General features: G+C 49.4%; 2 protein-coding genes across 2 annotated transcripts; both read left to right on the top strand.

Annotated features, from left to right (window-relative positions):
* The first annotated feature begins 563 nt into the window (after positions 1-563).
* On the top strand, positions 564-6,467 carry SRM (spermidine synthase). The gene is made up of 8 exons (XM_066334359.1): positions 564-766; positions 907-1,027; positions 1,281-1,373; positions 2,848-3,001; positions 3,715-3,798; positions 4,113-4,258; positions 5,121-5,243; positions 5,801-6,467. Exons 1-8 carry the CDS (start codon positions 621-623, stop codon positions 5,816-5,818), a joined length of 885 nt encoding a protein of 294 aa, XP_066190456.1. The 5' UTR covers positions 564-620; the 3' UTR covers positions 5,819-6,467.
* An 11,042-nt stretch (positions 6,468-17,509) lies between these two features.
* Positions 17,510-21,209, top strand: HIPK4 (homeodomain interacting protein kinase 4). Its single transcript, XM_066334592.1, has 2 exons — positions 17,510-18,955; positions 21,171-21,209. The coding sequence occupies exons 1-2, from the start codon at positions 17,510-17,512 to the stop codon at positions 21,207-21,209; spliced, it is 1,485 nt and encodes a 494-aa protein (XP_066190689.1).
* The last annotated feature ends 838 nt before the right edge of the window (positions 21,210-22,047 follow it).

A 22,047-nucleotide genomic window follows, 5' to 3' on the forward strand; every position in this document is an offset into this window, starting at 1 on the left:
TGCAATATGTCCAGTGAAAAAGACTCCACACCTCCTCTGGGCCATCCATTCCTGGCCTTGATCACCCACACAGTAAAGTTCTTCCTGATGTTCAGCTGGGACTTCATGTGCATCAGGTTCTAGTTGTTGCCTTGTGTCCCAGTGGTTGGCACCACTAAGCAGAGCCCGGCTCCCTCTTCTTGCCGTTTTCCCTTTAAATATTTGCACACATGAATGAGGCGCCCTCTCACCCGTCTCTTCTCGAGGCCGAACAGGCCCAACTCCCTCAGCCTTTCTTGCTGAGAGATGCTCTCCCCAGCCGTGAACTCCAGCACAAGCCATACGCCCATCACACCGGGCGCTTCAGACCCCGGCCCCCCGTCCCGTCCCGTCCCGTTCCGGGGCGGTTCCGGTGCGGTGCGCTGTCCCCGGAGCCGGGCGCGCCCTTTCCCCGCGGCGGCCCCGCCCCGCGCTCACGTGGCGCTGCCGTCACGGGCGGCGCGGGCCAATGGCGGCGGGCGCGCGCGGGGGCGGGGCGGCGCGGGGCCCTGCGCGCGGCTCCCGCGCCGGTGGGGTCAGGCGGCGGCGGGAGCCCAGCGCAGGTGGCGGCGCCGGCGGCGGCCGCTCCGCTCCGCGGCGGGATGGAGCGCGGCGCGGCGGCGCTGATCCGCGAGGGCTGGTTCCGCGAGACGTGCCGCCTGTGGCCCGGCCAGGCCATGTCGCTGCAGGTGGAGGAGCTCCTGCACCACCAGCGCTCCCGCTACCAGGAGATCCTCGTCTTCCGCAGGTGCGGGAGAGGGCGGCCCGGGGCGGTGGGTGGATGGCGGGGCCGGGCAGCGCCATGCGGTGGGGCCTGGCGGCGCGGAGAGGGGGCGGGGGAGCGCGGCCCCGAGCCGGCTCCAACCCCGCTTCCCCCGCTCTGCCCAGCACCACGTACGGCAACGTCCTGGTCCTGGATGGGGTGATCCAGTGCACGGAGCGGGACGAGTTCTCCTACCAGGAAATGATCGCCAACCTGCCCCTCTGCAGCCACCCCGACCCCCGCAAGGTGAGTGGTCCCCGGCTCCCCCCGGCCGGGGTCTGCGGACCCAGCCCGGCCCCCGCGGGGCTGCCGCGGCCGGGGCCTGCCCTGGGCCGCCCGGGCCAGCGGGGCCGGCACGCTCCCGGGCCCCGCAGTTCATCTCCGCTCCCCGGGCGGCGTGGGCCCGCCGCGCTTCCACGCCGTTCTCGTTCGGCCGCGCGGCGAGAGTTCCGCCCGGCCGAGCCCGCTGACAGCCCGTGTCTGCCCTCTCCTCTGCCAGGTGCTGATCATCGGCGGCGGCGACGGGGGAGTGCTGCGAGAGGTGGTCAAACACCCGACCGTGGAGTCCGTGGTGCAGTGCGAGATCGATGAGGTGCGTTGGGCTCCCGGCTGCGTGCAGGAGCCCCGGGACCTCGGGCCTCGGGGCGGGCGGGCTGCCCGGCAGAGCCAGCCCGACTTCACAGCATCCACAGGAGCTGCGCTTTCACCTGCTGTCTCTCGTCAGCACCGGGCGCCTTTGCTGCTGGTTCTGCTGGCGTGACAATGACAGCGCCACCTCTTTGCCTTACAAGTCATCTACGTGGCAGCTGGCTGCCTCTTCCATGTGATTTCTTTCACACACATGCGATTGAGGCCCTTCCAGGCAGACGTGGGCCAAGCACGGGATCTGGAGGAGTGCCCTGGCTTTGTGGAGGTGCTGCTTTTCCCTCTCCCTCGCTGCCAGACAGAGTTCCCCTGGCTCCTGGCCGAGGAGGATGGTTGCTTTTGCTGAACATTCTCTTGCAACCAAAATCAGGAAATAAGCAGCAGGGATTTGCTTCTGTGATAGAAGGGCCGGTTGCTTTAGAAATGGCCATAATTTTCTGTCTAGTAAAACAAACGTGGAAGGGAGGAAGTCACTACCAGTTAGAGCGTGTTAAGGCTTTGGCTTAGTGTTGCTGACTGTTACAAAGTGAGCACCTGCTAAGAATCAGCCTGTGACTGGTAATCTGCTCTCAGAGGCCTCTAAGTGACAGTCAGTGTTAAGATGTGGGCTGATAGCTCTGTCAGACCACTGAACGTTACTCTCTTCCCCGTCCTCCTCTCAGCCAATTTTATTTTACTTCACTCTATTTTACCTTACTGATATTTTACTTAGAAAATTTTGCTCAGAGCAAAGTTCTGTTAAGAACAGGAAATACTGCTATATGAGATTGTGTGCTCTGCCAGCTAAGTAGGCAAATGTCCCTGGTTTTAGCAAGCACTGCCTGACACCAGCATATTTTTTTTGGTTTTTGCCAGCTGTGAGAAGCTGGTAGTGTTCAGTACAACTGCTGGGCCCAGGGCAGTGGCTGTCTAACGATTTTAGAGAGAAAACTTTATCTTACAGGGGAGTTGATATAATGGCTCTAGTGCAGAGATGGGGATATTTCTTACCTTGCATTCAGAAACCTGCTAGCATGGGTTTACTTAGGAAGAAAAATAAAATGATTTAGCTGAGATCACCTGTGAGAGTGATGTTCTGTAGGAAAAAGGAGCACAGAGCAGTCTGACCTGTAATCACATTTGCTCAGTTCCTCAGGGAGCTTTTGAAGCTCCAGGTTTTTGCTGAGTGAGAGTCGGTGTTAGGATGTGAGCATGGGCAGACCAACAGTGTCACTGAGCCCTGAGGCTGCAGGAAAAGGCTGAGAGTAGCTTGCTGCCTGATGATGCTGGCAGCTCTTGTGGATTTCACTGGCAAGTCAGGCTTGAGCTGGAGGTAGGGAAGGAAATGACTCATTGTGCTGTTCTTCCAGTCACAGCTGCACAGTAGACTGAGAAGCAGCTTCTTGGAAGCCTCTGACCCAGTTGTGCTCTCTGTGTTGCAGGATGTGATCCAGGTATCTAAAAAATACCTCCCAGGGATGGCAGTGGGGTATTCCAGTGCTAAGCTGACCTTGCATGTGGGAGATGGTTTTGAGTTCATGAAACAGAATCAAGAAGCCTTTGATGTGATTATCACAGACTCGTCTGACCCCATGGGTAAGAATTCTAGCCATAAAAGGGCACTGCTTTCCATATAGCTCCTTCATTTTTTTCTTCTGCCTACCTCTTGGAAGTTAAGCCAGCCTGCCCAGGCTCCTTTCAAGTGAAAAGACTGTTGCCACCTTGGTTCTTTTAGTAGGGAAAGGGAAGGATGGAAACCATGAAACTGTATTAGCATCCCTTCGAGCCAGCTGTTATATTTCTCTCCTCAAAATTCAATCCCAGCAGCTCTGTCTTCTGGCAGAGTTGTTCCCTGAGTCCAGCAATGCCGTGGAGGATACAGCACCATTGCTGGCAAGGGCAGCTTTGCACACATGCCTGCTGATAAAGCAGTAGCTCACATATTGTTGGTGTAGCCCCTACCCTGAAGATAGCTGTGGTGAGGCTGCTGTATTTCTGAAGGGGGACACTGAGGTAGAGAGGGACTAAATGTAGCTATGGTATCTCATTTTAGGAGCCCATCAGGGGCTCTGAGCCACCTTCAGTCTTGCTCTAGTCAACACAGAGAAAGGCATCTCTAAAAGGCAGTTTGGAGCAGGAGTTCTGCTTCAGAAATGCTTCATGAAGCAAGAGGCAGCTGCTAGACTTTGTTTAATAGAGCACCTGGGCTTGCTATTTAGCAAAGCTAAAATCCTGACTGTTCTGCCTTGCTAAGTGCAGGCTGTGTTTCACCTAGGCTCAAAACTTTCCTTTATTTACCTTTCTCCCAGGTCCTGCAGAAAGTTTGTTCAAAGAATCTTATTACCAGCTGATGAAGACAGCCCTGCGAGAAGATGGCATTCTCTGCTGCCAAGGTGAGGATGCTGTCCCTGGGCAGAGGCTGATGCCAGACTTTCACATACCAAGTGTGGGGCACAGAGGGGACTCTCCTTGGGGAGATGGGATGCAGGTAGTGAAACCTGTCATCTCCCAGCTAAAACAGGGGTTTTGACGTGTCTGTGTCAGCTCATTAATTATTAGACTGGGCTTAGCAAAGCTGGCATAAGGGTCTTGTCTTTGAAACTACGTGAGCTGTGCAGGTTGAGACTTGGAGCCACTGTTAACCTGGCACAGCTCTGTGCAGGGAAGGGGAGCAGCTCTCACCTTGCATCTTCCTTTCTCCTGGCAGGTGAGTGCCAGTGGCTGCACCTGGATCTCATTAAGGAGATGCGTCAGTTCTGCAAGTCTCTGTTCCCGGTGGTGGAATACGCCTATTGCACCATCCCCACGTACCCCAGTGGGCAGATTGGCTTCATGCTCTGCAGCAAGAACCCCGTGAGTCTCTGCCACCTCAAGTGCCCTTTGCCATTCCCTGGAAGCCTGCCTGAGGCTGTCCCTTGCAGATCTTGAGCTGTGCCACCGAACTCTCCCAGCTGTGGGGCCTCAAGGTTCTTGATGGGGCTTGGCTCTGCCAGCCCAGGCTGCAGTGCAGCCTGCTCAGTGCTGAATGAAGTGCAGAATAGATCAGTAGCTTTGGAAATGGTCATAATTTTCTGTCTAGTACAACAAACTTGAAATGGAGGAAGTCACTATCGATTTCCAGAGCATGTTAAGGCTTTGGCTCCTTGATGCTGGCTGTTACAAAGTTACCTGTCACCTGCTGACAATCAGCCTGTGACTGATAATCTGCTCACAGAGGCCTCCAGGTGAAAGTTGGTGTTGAGATGTGGGCTGGTAACTCTGTCAGGCCACTGAAGTTTACTCTGTTCCCAGTCTGCTTCAATGTGATTGTCAGATGGGTTTGGGGTGCCAGCGTTGCTGCTGCTGTACATGATTAATCTGGGATGCTGGCAGCATGCACCATGCCAAACTTAACACAAACATGAATTCTCCTTTGGAGAGCAAAGCCTTGTTTCTTGGATGCTCGGGCACTCTCAAAGCTTCATCTGGCACGGGCACATGCAGTCTGACCTCATGCACTGACATCTGTGCATAAGTGCTGGTCACAGGAGTTACAGAGCATAAACCCCAGCCCTTGGTACTGGGGCTGCGCAGAACCTTTGACCTTTTACTAGAACAGAAAGTTATTTGTTCTCCTGTGAGTCATCTCAGTTCTCTGCCATGCATCAGGGTGCCTGTCACGCAGCCTTTGGCTCCTTACCCAAACAGTCAGAGCTACCTGACTTTGTTTCTGCAGAACACAAATTTCCGGGAGCCTGTGCAGCAGCTCTCACAGCAGCAAGTGGAGGAGAGGAGTCTGAAATACTACAACTCTGATATTCACCGGGCAGCATTCATCCTGCCAGAGTTTGCACGGAAGGTAAGCCAGGCTGTGCCACAGCACCTCCCTCAAGGATGAGCTAGGAGTGGGAGTACACAGCACTGAGGATTTCCTGCAGACCCAAAGCCTGCTGTGGGCAAGTCAGAGCAGGACAGCATTTTGTGTGACAGAGCAGAGTATGAGGCAGTCAGGGAAGACTGGAGTTCATTTAGGAGCTGTTCTTTGGGCTGATGTTCCATGCCTTGATGATAGATCACTCCTACTTCACCTACCAAAGCCAGGTCCAAGAGCCTGCAGAGCTGGTGTTGCCCACCGGAAAGCTTCAAAAGCCTCAGATAAAATGTGCTTATGATTTCTAGTGCAGACCAGAGGGTAAAGAAGGTATGCTGCAGCGTAGTTCAGTCTTGCTTTAAAGGATAGTCTGTATTTTCACATTATTCCATCATCTCCACACTGAGCTGCAGCTGCAGGTTCCAGAAAAAACTCCTCGGAGTGTGGTAGGGGTGATGGCAAATACCACATTTGTGTGGCAGAGGTGGTGATTCACATTCCTGCAGAGGCAGCCCCATCCTGACAGTCTGTCTGTGTTTCTGCAGGCCCTGAGTGATGTGTGAGATGAGAAGCTGCTTCCTTCCTTCATGTTGGACTCTGAGATCATCAGTGATGTGGCTGGGATCTTCTCAGCAGACTGCAGATTTGCTCTCCACTGTGTGGGATTGTTTAACCCTTGGCCAGCCAACATTCCCTCTGATGTGTTAAAGATGATGGGGCATAAGCCAGATAAGACTATTGAAAAGGTCCAGTGACTTTATTGCTTGAGGTCAAAACTGTTCTTTCCAGTGCTGGAAATGTAAGATGTCTTTTTCCTTTCTCTCCTCTCCCTGCACCCATTCTAAATTCTCCCATCCCAACCACACCCCCCAACTAACATGATGTATTTATAACTGACACATATTTCTGTCTGGTGGTCTGGGGGGAGTTCAAAGGGTCCCTGACTCAGCCTTAAGCACAGAGAGAGAGAAAGAGAGAGAGCTTTGTGCACGGGTAGCTCACTCTCTCCTCGTGGGAGCTCCTGCTGCTGACACATTTTGACTGGTAACAGGTCTGAGCCTTTGTGTCCCACTGCCCTCCTGTGACTCCTGCACCGCCCTGCAGCACAGCTGGAGAAGTCACAGTGCAAACTGTTGCCATTCACAAAAGGTCTCCCTCCAACCCTGATGGAGTAGCAGTATTAAACACCAGCCAGGCAGGCTGGCAGCAGTCTTGTGGCTCTTTTATTTTGGTGGGTTTTTTTCTTTTTGGTTGTTAATTTTCTTTAATTGGTTAGAAACAGAAGTGCTGAGGTGCCAACAGGCTGACTCCTGTTCTTACCTCTGCCCTCAGAGATGTTCCAAAGAATGCTTATCAATATTGTGAGATATATATATATAGACATATGTACATATATATATAGACATATGTACATATATATATATATGTATAAAACAAACCTTTGCTCCATTGCCTGATGTTCAGTACTGATGCAAGAAGTCAGTTGTGCTGACAAATCTCTCACCTCAGTCATGCTGAGATGCCTCAGGCCTGGGTATTTGCAAGTCCTTAGGAGTCATCATTATTTCCAATGCTGCCCCCAGATGCATAAGTTGTTTTTCATTGTACTCTGTCAGATGGATCTGCCCTCACTTCTTTACCTCTGTTTGAGGATTCCATACCCCTGCACAGTGGGAATCTCCCTCCCAGCACAGCCACTGGGCCACTGTCACTCCCTTGCACTCAATTAAACACTCAGCTCTGGTTAAGGTGACATCAGTGTGGGTCAGTGTTCTTTAAGGACAAAGTGGGGCAGGGAAAAGGAGATCCTGAAGGTTTGCTATGCTTCCAGGTGCACTCTCTAGTTTATCTCACTTTAGGGATGACGAGTTATCAAAATTAAAAGCTGAAGAGTGATCCCATTGCATGTTTGTAGTGTAGCTGCCCAATACCTCCTCCAGCTTCTGTCATCCTTTGTGCTGCAGACTCAGTACCTGCTTTCCAAGCTGTTCTCCAGTCCAAATGCTGCCTCTCTTACAGTTTTCCAAGTGGTTTTCCAGCTGTCCATCTCCCTGCTGCTGTCAGCAGTTCCTGTCCCCACTGAGCCGCACTCTGTTTTCCACTGCAGAAATGGTGGTGCTTCTGAGGGCTGAACCCCTGAGCTCCAGCTGAGTAGGCTGGGGAAAGGCACAAGGAAAAGACAAAAATTGCATCAGGAAAAGACAAAAATGCTCCTTCTGAGAGGTTTTTCAGCTTGGTAAGAGAGAGATAGAGGAAGCAGATTTCAGCAAGGGTTGGGGTTGAGCTTTGCCATAATAGTGACCCTACAAACAGTGTAGGGATTTGTGGGGTCAGTACTCTCCTCCTTACTCCTGTTTCTGATGAGACTTAGCACTTCTTTCCCAGAGTCTCCTTCTACCACCAGTATTGGTAGTTTCTTTGTGGTCTCAAGGGTTCACAGAGCACTGTTGAGCTGCAGAGCTGAGTCTAGATTTTTTTATTCTTGTGTTGAGAAGATAACACTCATTTTTCTCTTAATTGTCTGGGTGACTGTCTTCTATCTCACACAATTAATTTGGATTAATGAGGCATTTTCATTGCTCAACTCTTGTAGTTTTATGAGGAGACCACTAATGGAGGCTCCTCCTGTTTAATACCTGTGGGACCTGAACCTCACTCAGCCCTTCACCCTTGACAGAAAATTAGCTCTGGCACTTTCCCCTAGAGCAAGAATCAAGACCAGGACTATAATCTGGGAAGGCTTTAGAGCAGCAGCCAGCTGGTAACAAGTTCAAGCCTTTCACCCGTCCTTGGTGAGTACAACAATGCCCAGGAGGGAAAGAGCTTCCTCAAACCTGTTGTTGGCCTCCACACAGCTAATTATTCCTTCTGGTTCTTTGAGCTCTCTCCAAATATGTGAGTTCAGCGAGTGGCCAGTGAGGAGAGCAGAAGACAAGACTGTTTTCCCATCCAAGTCACACATACTCTGTCCACAAGCTCCTGTATGTGTAATTTCTGAGTGATTCTAAGCCACTGTACCCCACATACAGTTCCAAACACTTCAGTGCCTTCAGTGTGAGGAGACAGATTCAGTGCCTGAATCAGGCATTCATTAAATTGATGCAGCAAGAGAGAGAGCAGGAGCTTGTGCAGCTATAGCTGGTTTCACCTCAGCAGCTCTGAGCTTAAGGACATAAAAATCACCCCTGTGCTTATCCCTGCCTCAGATCTGTGTGCCCTGTGAGCTGCTGGGATGGTGTTTGGCAGCTACAAGGCAGTTGTGTCTACAGATCAAATATCTCTTGCCCAAATTTGTGTGTGAGGTGTTTCACTGCAGGATGTGGTGCCCAAGGGACACTGGGGGTTGAGAAGACTGAAATTTGGGTAATGCTCTACAGGAGGAAACAGTGGGATCTCATGTAGAACTGAGCACTGACCACTTTTGCAGTGTCTCTAGGTGGGCAGCTGAAATATTAACCTTTGTCAGAGTTTTAGCTGCCATTTGCCTGAGGCTGGTTGAGCAAGACTGCTCGTAAGCAAAGAGTCACAAAGATGCTGATGTTTGTCTAGACATGCTGCAGTCGTGTTCCAGCATCTCATTAAGCCAGGAGCACATGAACAGGGATAGGCTTTGTCCCAGGTAATGTAAAATGTAATGTCAGAGCAGGTGGAGACAGGCAAGGGAATGGAGCCTGATGGGCTTCAGCCCATCCATTGCTTAAGTTGCTTGGCACCTTTTGAACTGTGTCAAGCTGCTCTGAGCTTTACTCACTGAACAAACTCAATTTTTAGAAGTTCAGAAGAGAACTCAACTCAAAAAAATTAGAGAGAAACCTCTTGCCTGTGTATCTTGAGCCCTTTTAGTCAGTTAATTGGCACGAGTGTCATATTCACCCAGAGCTGATGTTATTGAGGCCTGGCTGAATTATTGATGGAACTTGGCTGGAGCAAGAGGCTGCTCATCAGAACAGCAATCTCAGTGAGAAAGCAGTCCAAAAAAGTATTAAAAAGTGCTCCCAGGGTCAGGTAGAGGAAAGTTCCCTTGTTTAAAAGGGAAGAAGAGGGAAAAGTGTGGACAACATGAAACAACAGCTCAGGTCTAGCCAGACAAAATGCTATTACAAAGTAAGATGAGAAGTCTAACAAAGTTAAATACCAAGAAGTCTGGGGAATGCTCTTTCCTAGTCATGTGTTGGCAGTTGACAATAAACTTGGACTGCACAGCCTGAAATGCCTCCTGTGTGGAGCCAGGCAAAAGGTTTCAGTGGAAAACAGGTATTCTTAAATGGAAATGTTTCACAGTGAGTAGTTATTTTTGAAGAAGACATTTGGTGGAATAATTGAAATGTTTCACAGCATGCAGTCAAAGAACAGAAGGCTTTGAGCATACAGGTGAACCATTTTGCTTGCCCTTCCCTCATCCCCCTGCAGTCCCTTTGGGATTGGCAGACAGAGAAGGCAGCATAACCCTCTCCCCAGAGAGCTGTGACAGGCTTGTAGCTGTGCATGCTGTGATAACAGCATCCCCATGGTCCTTCCTCCCCTCCTCAAACCCAGACATCCTCCTCCTCCTTGCACATGCTCTGAGCAGGAATGAGGCTCCTGCCATCTCTTCCCTGGGTTTCTTAGATCAGTGCCAATGAAAAGCCATGGCTGAGACAGCATCTGCATCCTCCTCCAGGGCCCTGGGGAGAACAGTGCCAGGCAAAACTGCAAACCTGGCCTGTTTAATGAGTTTTAATTTCAAGCCTGTGAATGAATTGGTTTCCCCTTCCAGGAAGGCTTACAACTGTCAGCTAACTATTGCTTTATTTATTGCATTTCCCTTTGTAACCTGAGGGCAGAGAGCAAGGGTTCCAGTGACAGGAGGCTGTTTTAACTCCTCCTTCTGCTGCAGCTGAGTGCCTTACCTTTGGGAACCAGAAACTTCTGGAGGCCTGGTGTGATTGTGCTACATGCTTCAAAACATGGTGGCCTAAACCCAGACCAAGCAAAAGACAGCAAATGTCCAGGCCATAGAGGAGAGAACTGAGAAATTAATTTCCTCATTCCTTAATGTGGCATTTGGTGCCAGACACAGTGACAGCTCCTGTGTTCCTGCAGTGCCCAGTCTTTGCTGCTGCACAGACACAGCAAAGGCACTGTGGAGAGGTCAGAGGCCTCTTTCTTGAATGACAAAACCTCTCCCACTCCATGTTGTATGTGCAGCCTTCATCACAAAGATGAAAGTTCTCTGAAGTGATTGTGGAAGCATTTTCTGCTGTACTTCTGAACCCACTCTGCATCTCTGCTGGAGCCATGCTGAGACAAAATCCTTGGAGAGGCAAGCATTTTCTAGTTATTGAATGCAGAAATCCCTTCTGGAGCATGGCCACCTCAGGCTCCTATGGTTGTGCTCACTGATTTCAGAGAGACCTGCCCTCACTGTGAAGTGCCAGAAATCCACTCAGGTCATGCGCAACTGAGGGCAGGAGAGCATCAAGGGGCATGACTTCCAAAGGGGAGTCAGATAACAGAGAAAGTGGCAAGAGGAAAGACTAATCAGGAATGTTTATTGTTCCAAGGGAAGACCTTTAACATTTCCTGTACAGGGTCACAAGTGTGTGAGGGTTAGCCAAAAAAAAAGAAAAAGAAAAAGAAAATTGAAGCCTTCTTAAAGGTCAGACAACTAATGAACATGGAATAGGAACAGCAGCAATAAAGAACAATCCTGGTGCTGTACATTCAACTATCTGATTACAAAAAAGAGGGTTATTTTAGGTCCTTTGGAGAAGGAGGTGGTGCTGCATCTTGTGGGGAGATGATCATCAGCATTTGTAAAGGGGCTGCAGGACAGACTAACATAGGGGAAGCAGCAGAGTGAATGTGAAGAAAGGTAAAGAAGGGCACCAGGGGATGTGGAGGAATCTGGAAAAGTATTGAGAGAATCTGTAGCAGAACTCAGGGGGAATTTGCCTGGATTTAGAGATCCATTCCTACTGTGGCCACTGGAATATAAGTGCTTTGGTGTGACCCTGTTCACTCCCTCCCAGCTGGGAAGAGACACTCAGCCTTGCCCAGGCCAGACATTCAGGTTTTGGCTGTGCTGGTCAGCAGGGCCACAGGCTTTGTGCTGGTGTATCTGAGCAGAAACTCTCTCCAAAGTTACTCCTGCTCACAGGCAGCAGTGATTTTATTAATGCCCTTTAATTCCAGGACAGATTCACAATAGCCTGATCCCCATTTACATCTCTGTGGGTCTCCCTAAAAGCTGATCTCTGGCTCAGCACATCCTCTCCTTTTTGGTAAGAGCATTGTCACCCTTGTGACCCTGTTGGCTCCATGGAGCATGATAGGAAACAGCCCATTCCAACAGCAAGTGGCAGACAGAGCTGTGTTTGTTGGAACAAGCAGTTTGGGTGGAGCAGATGGCCCCCAGCATGTCCCCTGTCTGCCTTTGGGGCCATGAGGGTTAGTTCTGCAGTGGGGGACTCACCTGTCAGCCCAGGCACATTCACACTCCAGGGCACCTGCCCCTCATTCCTGTAGAGCAGCCAGGTGTGCTTTCTCCTTTTGGTCTTCTCTCGCTTTTACCTCTCCTGAACCAAATTGGCTGTGGGTCATTTGGTATATCCCTGTGTCTTGGTTTGGAAAAGACAGGTGTCTGCCAGGGAATGCTGAAACTTCCCTTGGAATGGAGAATGTAAATCTCCTCTCTCCAAATTATTATAATTTTGCAATTTAAGGGGCTTTCAGGCAAAGATATGGGAATAGGAATAACAGTTCTTTACTAGGAATATTAAAAAGTACAAATGTAGTAGTACAAAAAACAAGCCAATAAAAAAATCCTAGAAGCACTGACAGAGTCAGAATATGACCTGACCCCCTGTTGGTCAGGGTGTTGGGGGCAGTCCAATCAAGTCCTGCAGTGACAGATGTGGTTCTGTTGGAGCAGAGATGATCCTGGAGAAGGGTCCAGTGGTGCTGAGATGGGTCTGGTCTCCCTCTGGGAATCCAGTGCACACAGACTGTGCTGGGGTTCTGAATCCCAGGGGTGATCCAGGTGGGAATGCTGGGCTCCTCCCCCTGGGTGGAGCCTCTCCTAGTGGGATGATGGAATTGTCTCAGCCCTGCAGTGAGCCTGGATGGCCCATGAACAGCAGATACCCCTGGAGGGAGGATGGGATGGAAGAGATAAGGAACTGCCCCAACTGGTTTAACAGCTGCCCATTAACAGCTCCCCCACGCAGTTTCAGCAGATGATAACAGAATACACAGCCCTGGTTACATCCTGCATTGCAACCCAAGATATCTCATGGTTTGTCTACTCTTTGGACCCTGATGCTTCACTCCTCTTCCTCAACCCCAGACTGGGAAGTGTTTGCAGAATCCATTGCACAGGGCTAACACAGCAACCCTGATAAATTAGCACAATCAGGTGAAAAGGAAACAGTGACTGTTTTATCTGGATATGGTGCATGGAAGCCAGGTCTCACATGGAGAGAGGAAGAAACAAGGAGGTTTGCAAAATTTTCTGAGGTAAATTCATATCTGGAAATAGCTTAGAATGTTATTTGTCCCCACAAAACTCTGTCTCAGAACAGGTTTTTTTCTATCTTCCAGTGAGAGATTCCAGCATTTCTTTTACAGTATGCAAGGAAGTGATAGAATCTTTTCCCTCAAGAGCATTCAGGGTGGTATAACTGGCAATAGGAGCTGCGTTATTTGCAGGCAAATTTCCATTATGCTGTTTCCAGGAACTGTAATGCTGGTAAGAGGGAGAACTGACAAACAGGTTTTTCTGCCCTCTGTACTTAGTTCTGCCACAGCATCCCCTGGCCAAGTCACCTCTCTGTAGGTTTGGGGGGTTTTGTGCTAAATTGGGATAATGATTTACCTTCTGACTGTCATTTGTTGTTAGGGTCAGGGAAGGACTTGCCATGGGGTGAATGCTCCTGGAGAAAGGGCTTGTGATGAGAAGGGATCTCAGCTCAGCCTCTGCATCTCCCAGGCAGGTGACAGTCGATGCCATTTTGGCTGTGGGCACCTGGGCAAGAAGAATGGCTCTTTTCCACAGGAAATTATTCCTGGCACCACAGTGTCACATGGAGGCAGCCTCCTGGGAGGCCAGGGCCAGGTAGACCCATTGGTCTGTCAGGGTTCATCTGAGAGCAATCCTCAGACCATCACAGCTGAGGGTGAGGAACCCAAAGTCCACCCATGGGCACCTGGCTGCAAAGGACATGGCTTTTCCCCAGGAAGGAAAGCCTGGCCTCGTGTTGCCTCAGAGGCAGCTGAAAGGTGACATCTGAGAAACCAAGGCCAGCCAGACCCCTTGGTCCAGGTGGCTTTTTTCTGGGAGCAATCCTGGCATGTACAGAATTTTGGAAGCACATCCCACTTTAGGCCATGGGCGATGGAAGGCTCTTTTCCCCAGGATGAAAATCCCTGTGCCCAGCGTCTCAGGGGCAGCTGAGAGGTGGACCACAAAAGGCTCACCCTAGCCAGACCCATTGGGCCTGGTGTCTTTCTTCTAGGATCCATCCTCAGACGTCCAGGATTTTAGGAGGCAGAATCTCACTTCCCTCCATGTGTGTGCAGTGAAGGACAGGACAGTGCTTGCCCACAGGAAGGAAAGCCTGGTGCTCCAGTGTGTCTTTAATGTAGGTAAGAGGTGGTCACAGGGAAGATAAGGCCAGCCAGAATTCCTGGTCCTGGCAGCTTTCTTTTGGGAGCAATCCTTGTCTATTTGCAGTTTCAGGAGGCAGCATCCCACTTTGGGCTCTGGGCACCTGGTCATGAAAGCCTTTTCTTTTTTATGCAGAAAAGAAAGCCTGGCACTCTGGAGATACCCTTTTGGATTAAGGTGAGAACTTTCCTCCCATGGGCCTTTGCAGACACATGTTAATATTTCTTGGGTTTCGTTGTTTCATTGGTTTGTTAAGTTTATGTCACCCCGTTACCATAAATGCACACCTACCAGAATGTTCTTCCTTCCTTTGACCCCATTGGGTTATTTTTGCCCCAGTACCACACCCCTGTAACCCCATTAAACTCCCAGTTCCTGACCACTCCTTCTGCACCATGTTTCCCCATCCCTATTGGACCTTGACCCTCAGAAACACCCCTTTTATCTGGTATATAACCCTGGATCCTTGGCCCATTTTTGGCTCTTGTCCCTGGCCTATATTCGAGGCTGTACCCAGGATGATACAGACAATAAACAGTGCTCAGTAAACAAACAGGAGATAACAGGTGAGAGATCCTGATCAGAGCTACTTGTGGGTTTCTTATCTTCTTTTCTTCTCTTAGAGCTGGGATTAATACTTGGGAGATGCAGTTTCACATTCAGACTCAGTGTTTATTAATTCTTATCTGCGTTACAGTCTCACAAGTTGTGAGCTCTAGCTAACAAGGTAGAAATTGGCTCTGTCTCTAACACTTTCCAAGGTCCCCCAAGCACAAACTGTCCAATAATGAGATGACACCCACACCATTTTACTTCCAACCCAACAACCAAATACCCGTGGTCCACAATGCAGACTTCTCCACCCAGCCACAAAACATCACCCAAAAACCCATGAAGAAGAACGTGAAAAAGAAGAACCTAGCCTACACCCAAAACCTCCATCTTGCTTTATATCTATTACTATACACTAAAACCTCAAATTCTAGGTTTTGCACCCTGTGATATTACACACTTCTGCTCAAACTACACACCCATAACCCCACCACTCAACTCTGGAAGCTTTCTCCAAGGCCTCAGGTCAAATGCAGTGCCTGCCTGAGGGTCAGTGCCCTTCAGCACAGAAAGCCCCAAGTTCTCAGCTTCCAGGGTTCCATTAGCTACTTACTACCCAAGTTTACAAAAATTTACAAAACATCCTGATAGATTACAGCTTAACATACAACAGTGTGCAATATCAAGGTACTTATATTAAAGCTGGCAAAATAAATAGTATTGATGAGGAATCAAATGTAACTTACCACCAAAACGACGATGAAGTACATAGTTTTAACCTCCGCAGGAGCAGCTGCCAAGCTGGTGTCCCTGCTCACAGAAGAAATCCCAGATATTTCCAGGGAAATCAACGAGCCAGACCTCTTCTCTTCACTTGCCAAGCCCATGCTTCCCACTGACACCACTGTGTGGCACCAAACTGCAGAAGAATCAACACACAACATCCCTGCTTTCTCCTTTACCGCCAGCACTCCCATCCGTGCACTTCTAGTCCTTCTTTACCACTTCCACTCTTGTTTCAACGCTAAGAGTGAAAGATAGTCGCTTATAAGTGACTAAATCTGTAATTAACTAACAAAATGTTTTTAAGACCTTTTGCCCTGCCACGTAACAAAGATAAAGGGAGCACGGTTGAAAAACAGGATCTGTAGATTATGTTTAACTAGGATCTAAAAAAGATTCAGGAAAATTTTAACCAAATAGGTTATGTCTTAGTAAGTAGAGAGGATAAATATTGCTTAAAATAAATAAGCAGCCAATCAACAACCAGCCTTAAAGGCTGAGAAGCCATCTAGGATGATAAGAAAATAACACCAGAAGGAACCAGTTTTGTGGTTTGAAAAGATAACAGAGATTGAGCATGCACCAATTCAGAAAGTTCAATTGAAGGACAAATGATGAAGGCTGTGGAGTGACCGCCCAAGACCACAAGAGGGACTCTGTTCTTACTAAGGGACAGTAGATGGCAGCAAAGCCCGTGAAATAGTTAATTCACGTTTGCCTAATCATTTTTTAAAACAGGCTCGTTTTATGTTAGGGATTTCTTTCCCTCTGTAATGAATATGTAACAGCCTTGTAAATACGAACTGCATTAATTCATCCAGTGGTTGGGAGCACTCAGCCCCAGCCCTGCATATAAAGAATGCCTGCTTAACAGTGATATTCACTGCTGCTGAGTGAATTTCTTTGTCTCAAGAGCAACTGCTCAGTACTTTTACATACCATCAGCATGTTTGGCTGAGGTGTAAGCAAATCAGACATCTTTAACTGCAGAATCTCAAGTGAATGCAGGAGTATCCAGTATGGGACCAGGTTTATATGGCTGTTGTAAAGCTAACACGTCTGGAGTCACAGCTGTCTATAATTTTGTAGGTTTTGTTGGCCCTTAAATGATATCCATATGGTCTGTGACCCCTGAGATAGGTGCACATCATTTGTGCACTGTTGGTCTTTGTACAATTCCCTCTGGCAGAGCACTGCCAATGCTGGCTAATGCAAGGTCCTTGGATTTTTACAGGCTGGTGCTGTTGAACTTTTCTACTTGTTCAAGAGCTTGGATCAGATGCAATAATCCCTTTTCCCAGTTTGGTTTTTCTTCACTAATGTGTACAAGGATATTGTTATTATAGAAAATCCAGGAACATGATTTCTCCTGTATCCCAAGGAGAAAATCTAAATGGTATCATCTCAGTGTGAGCTCCTGAGTTCTTTGAAGATATCGTGAACATAAGGAGAGACTTCTCTTCTGCAGGTTCTGTGGAAAACCTAGATTGACCTCGAAATTGAGCAAGACAAGTAGGAGAAAACAAGAAACTTTTCCTACAGATGACATCAGTGGACACAGCCTATGAAGGTCTGTCAGGGTGTCCACAGAATTGATCCAGAATCTGGTCCATGGTAGAGAGAAAGTCTCAGCTGGTTTATTGTTTCAAATCAAGTCAGTCCTGAACCTGTGCCATGAAGACAAGGACTTTTCTATATGGTACATCCCAAGGTTTTCATCACTGTCTCTCACAACATCCTTCTGAAAACTCAGACAGAGTGAGTTGGATGAGAGGGCAGTGATGGGGATTGAGAACTGGCTGCAGAGCAGGGTCCAGAGGATCATGATCACACAATCTAGTTGGAGGACTATAATTAATATAATTAATAATATAATTAATGGTGTCCCCAGGGTTTAATGGTGGGCCCAGTATCATTTAACTGTGTCTGTGTATGGATCATGGAGGACTTGGATGTGTTTTGGTGGACCAAGGAAAAGGGTTAGGAGGCTGAAAATGAGTTTTCAGAGGGCTAGGATCCATTTTGGGGGGACCAGGGATGTGTTCTTGAGTTTGTGCATGGATTTGGGGAGGGCAGGCCTGGATTTGGGGGGGCCAGTGTTGGGTTTCAGGGGGTTCCTCCACCCAGGTTGTTTCTGTTGTGACATTATGTGTTGTCATGGGGATGTTAGAACCCACGGTGTTGTGAGGTTGGGTTGGGGCAGTTAAGTGTCTCCAGTTCTCACTGGGTGCTGAGCTGGAGGATCTCAAGCCCTGGTGAGGAGCAGCCCACCATGGTGACATTAGTGGTAGGTGCCGAGTGCTATGATATAATAGCCATGGCGGGGAAGGGGACCTTTGGACAGGTGATCCAGGGGCAGTGCAGGAGCTCTGGGGACATGGTGGCTATCAAGATCCTGAAGAACTGTGATCATAATGGCCAGATAGTGAAGAATGAACTGAGGCTGCTGCAGGCCCTGCGGGAGGGGGACACCAAGGACTCTCACATCGTCCATTTCCTCGAGTCCTTCAGTGACACAGTCTGGACCTACCTGGTCTTCGAGCTGCTGCAGCAAAACCTCTTTGACTTCCAAAAGCAGAACAACTTCTCACCCCTGCCAGTCCGGCACATCCGCACCATCACAGCGCAGGTGCTGGTGGCCCTGGTCAAGCTGAAGGAGCTCTCCATCATCCACGCTGACCTTAAGCCAGAGAACATCATGCTGGTGGACCATGCACGCTATCCATTCCGCATCAAGCTCGTTGACTTTGGCTCAGCCATCCTCCTCCCTGAGGTCTGCCATGTGCAGGAGCCCTACATCCAAACCCGCTTCTACCGGGCACCCGAGATCTTGCTGGGGCTGCCCTTCTGTGAGAAGGTGGACATCTGGTCTTTGGGCTGTGTGATGGCCGAGCTCCATTTGGGCTGGCCACTTTACCCTGGCAATGATGAGTATGATCAGGTGTGCTACATCTGCTCCACCTTGGGGCTGCCCCGGGGAGAGCTGCTCTGTGCTGCCCAGAAGACACGGTCCTTCTTCCAACATGCGCCATGTTCCGCTGGTACCTGGCAGCTCAAACCACCAGGGAAGGTGATGGCAAAGCCCATGGAGAGGAGGAAACATATCTTTTCCTCCCTGGATCAGTTGGCAGTGGTGAATGTGTGCCCGATGCCCAACCCTGACCAGGAGGAGCTGGCCAAGCGCTGTGATCTGTACAGGATGGTGGAGCTGGTGAAGAGGATGCTCACTTGGGACTCACATGAGAGAATCACACCCAGTGCTGCCCTTCATCACCCCTTCATCTCCATGCAGGAAGTGAAGGCCAGCTTTGAGGCCACACGGTACTACCAGCTCAGTCAGGAAGACCTGAGGGCATCCTGTAAGGATTGCAGCACAGCCAAGGTCTTCCTCAACACAGAGAAAGGTGCCTTCATCCCTGCCAGCCAGGGAGGCATCCAGAAGGCCACTGCCCAGATGGATGGGCTCACCCTGGCTGAGCCAGCTGGAGACACTGGTGACAAGCATCAGCAGGACATCTGCCAAGCCCCCAGTGTCACCAACTGTGGAAGCCAGAACTGTCAGTATAACTGGTGTCCCCAGATGGAGCCCACTGATGGTCACTTGTCTGTGCTGGGGTCTCCCAGCAAAATGAAACAACACAGCCACTGCAGTGGCAGCCCAGTCGTTGGTGGCATCATGGAACAACATCTGCCTGGAAGATGCTACAGCTGTGCCAAGGTACAGGGAGGGGGCTCCTGGGCACAGGCACTCTGGGACAAAGGGTGCTTGGGGTCCCTTACATACTTGGGTTTCCTGGTGCCACATGTCTGCAGGTGCCCAAGGTGGCCAGAAAAAGGAGGCAACACTCATCCCCTCTCCATGCTTTCGCCCCTGTTCCCCACCACAGAGAGCTCTGGTGATGTGGCGCAACCCCAGGCCTCCAGGGATTTGGAGAATGGGCTCCGGAGGCTGGGCTGGGACGTCCCTGCAGTGCTCAGCCTGCTCCTCCTTCCACAGAGCCAGTGGCACTCCCAGCAGCACCACTGAGACTCCACAGCAACTCTTGCACACACTCCAGCAGCCCAGAGTTTACAAGAGACCTTTCTCTTCCTCACCCTCCAGCACCCCAACAGCCAAAACCCAGCGCCTGGCTGGGGGAGACCAGGGCTGCAACAGAACATACTGTGCCAGATGCTACCGCCTCTGCTTCTCACACTGACCCCTAATAAATAGTTCTGCCAAAAAAAAAAAAAAGAGCATCTCAAAATCTCACTGATTATTTGCCAGGAGAGTTTGGTACTGCCAAGACTTGAGGGGTGTCGCAGCTTCTCACCCAGGACCAGCACAGCACTTGGCAAAGGCTCAGCAATTTCTACCATTGCAGCATGGAGGACCCCACTCCCAGGCTCAACAACAAAAACTCCAGAAAACTTGTGTTTTCTGTTTTTTCCCCTGTATCAGGGCACCTCACACCCCACAAAAGCTTACCTGTAGCTTGTTAACTGGTCAGATAACTCAAACTCGACAAGCTGTCTCATGTGAATTATTTCGGTGCCAAGGGGTTAACATTAGGTCTGGCATCTCCCAACTGCCAATAAATACGTCACTGTTGAAGAGAAATTTGGCAAGATAAGCTGAATTTCTGACTGACAGACAACTCACTTCACAAACTATAAAAGTTACACCAAACTGTCATGAAGCAAAAATTTTCTGCACATTTTTCTGGAAAAGTGTGTAGTTTCTCCGCACAACAGGGGTTCCTGCTTTGCAATTACTCGTCTAGAGGCTGAATAAAACAACTCTACATTATCATCATTTTGGTAGTAAGTTACATTTGACTCCTAATCAGTACTATTTCTTTTGCTGGCTTTAAAATAGGTACCTTGATATCATGCACTGTTCTATATAATCTACTAGTAGCTCCTTTAATTTTATACTGGATAGTAAGCAACTTGAATTAAAATCTTTCATGTTATCTCCTGTCTGTTTAATAAATAAATATTTTATAAATAGATTTAATAGGCTATCCTTAGAATTTGTGGGCCAGAGTAATTTCTTAAATTTAAGCTGGCAGGGCTTGTCTAAAGCTTCCACTCACCCAGTGACATTCCCCAAACTGGAGTGGGGGCAGGCAGATCCAGCACAGCCAGAACCAGTGGCTCCTCAGTGGTCTCTATTCCTTGGCCTTGAATGAAGCCACAGAGGCTCTCCCAGCACTTGGCATTTTGTTACCTGCTCACAAACTGAAAACTGTGGCTGCTCTTGGGTTGTGCTGGTGGCATGGTGTGTCCAGCACCAGCCCCACTCACCCTCAACTTCACCACCTGCATTGAGCTTGCTGGCTGCACAAAGCAGTCCCAAGACCAGCTGGATATCCCTGCAAGGACATTTCTGGTAAAGGACAAAACAACCCAAGAACTGCCCCAGAGCCACTGCCAGCAGCTGTTGGTGGTGACTCACCCAGAAACACTGACCCTGTTGCATTTATCTTCTTTTTGCCAGGGTTGGGATTAAATGTGTGTGACAGTATTCCTTGTGCAGACTCAGATATTTATTAATTCTTATCTATATTACAGTCTCACAAACCATGAGTTCTACAGCATTTCAAGCTACCAAACTAAAAATGGCCTCTCTCTCTCTTACTCTACAAGGTCTTTTAAGGATAAACTCTCCAGTTAATGACACCTAAATTATTTTTATTTTTAACCCAATAACCAACTACCCTTGGTCTGGTCTTGGTTAATGAGAATTTTAGACTTCTAGACCCCCAGGCAAACACTGCTTGTGTTTGTGTTGTGTTTTTTAAACAAACTCCATTCCCCAAGTCTGCCAGGAAACCAACTTCTTCACCAAAAGGCGGAGTAAAAAGAGTGGAAACACACCTGCTTAACCAAACAGCCCGTTGATAGGGACTGTCAGTGCCCATGTTTGCAGTTGTTTGTCTCTCTTGCAGAGACATCTCTCCCTGGATGTTGCACTTGGGAGAACATGAGCCACACACAGGGGAGCTGAGCCTCTGACCCAGGGGACACTGTTCCTGGGAATTCTTTTTCCCCTGAGATCTCTGCATGCTCTTTCAATACAGGTTTGCAAAGCTCCCACCTTTCTGCATCACAGGGGAGTGTTCACAAAAGAAGTCTTGAGTTAAATAAATTTGAAAGAAACACTGTTGCTTCTTGCATGGTCAATCTCTCTATAGAACAATGAGAAGCACCACTTGGGACTGGGTTTGGTTTGATGGTTTGTTTCAGTCATAAATGTCAGGTTTAATGGTCAACATTCTTCTGAGATATCTGCAGCCTTTGGTGGTCACTGGCAGGTTATGCTGGGAAGTTTGGGGACAAATACTGAACAGGTCCCTACAGAAGCTATGCACTTGAAATGGCTGGAAAAGAGCGAGGTAACTGTTGCAATGTTGCAAATCTTGCTACATTTTAGTCCTCCTCTATGGAGTTCCCTTTCTTCATTCTTGCACGCTGCTCCCCTGAGTTTCCAGAGGCCACACGGATACCCCCAGGCAGACTCCGAACACAGCACACATCTCCATCCATCCGGACACAGCAAACACCTCCGGCCATCCGGACACAGCGCACACCTCCCGGCCAGCCTGGACACCTCACAGCGATCCCGGACACACCACACACCTGCCCGGCAGAGTCTGGACACACCGCACACCTCCTAGGCACCCCGGACACACAGCACACACCTCACAGCCAGCCCGGGCACACTGCACACCTCCTGGACACCCCAGACACACCGCACATCTCCAGCCAGCCCGGGCACAGCACACACCTCACTCCCGGCCCGGGCACACCTCACTCCTCACTCCC

Source organism: Sylvia atricapilla, chromosome 22, assembly GCF_009819655.1.
Source record: "Sylvia atricapilla isolate bSylAtr1 chromosome 22, bSylAtr1.pri, whole genome shotgun sequence".
Classification (NCBI taxonomy): domain Eukaryota; kingdom Metazoa; phylum Chordata; class Aves; order Passeriformes; family Sylviidae; genus Sylvia; species Sylvia atricapilla.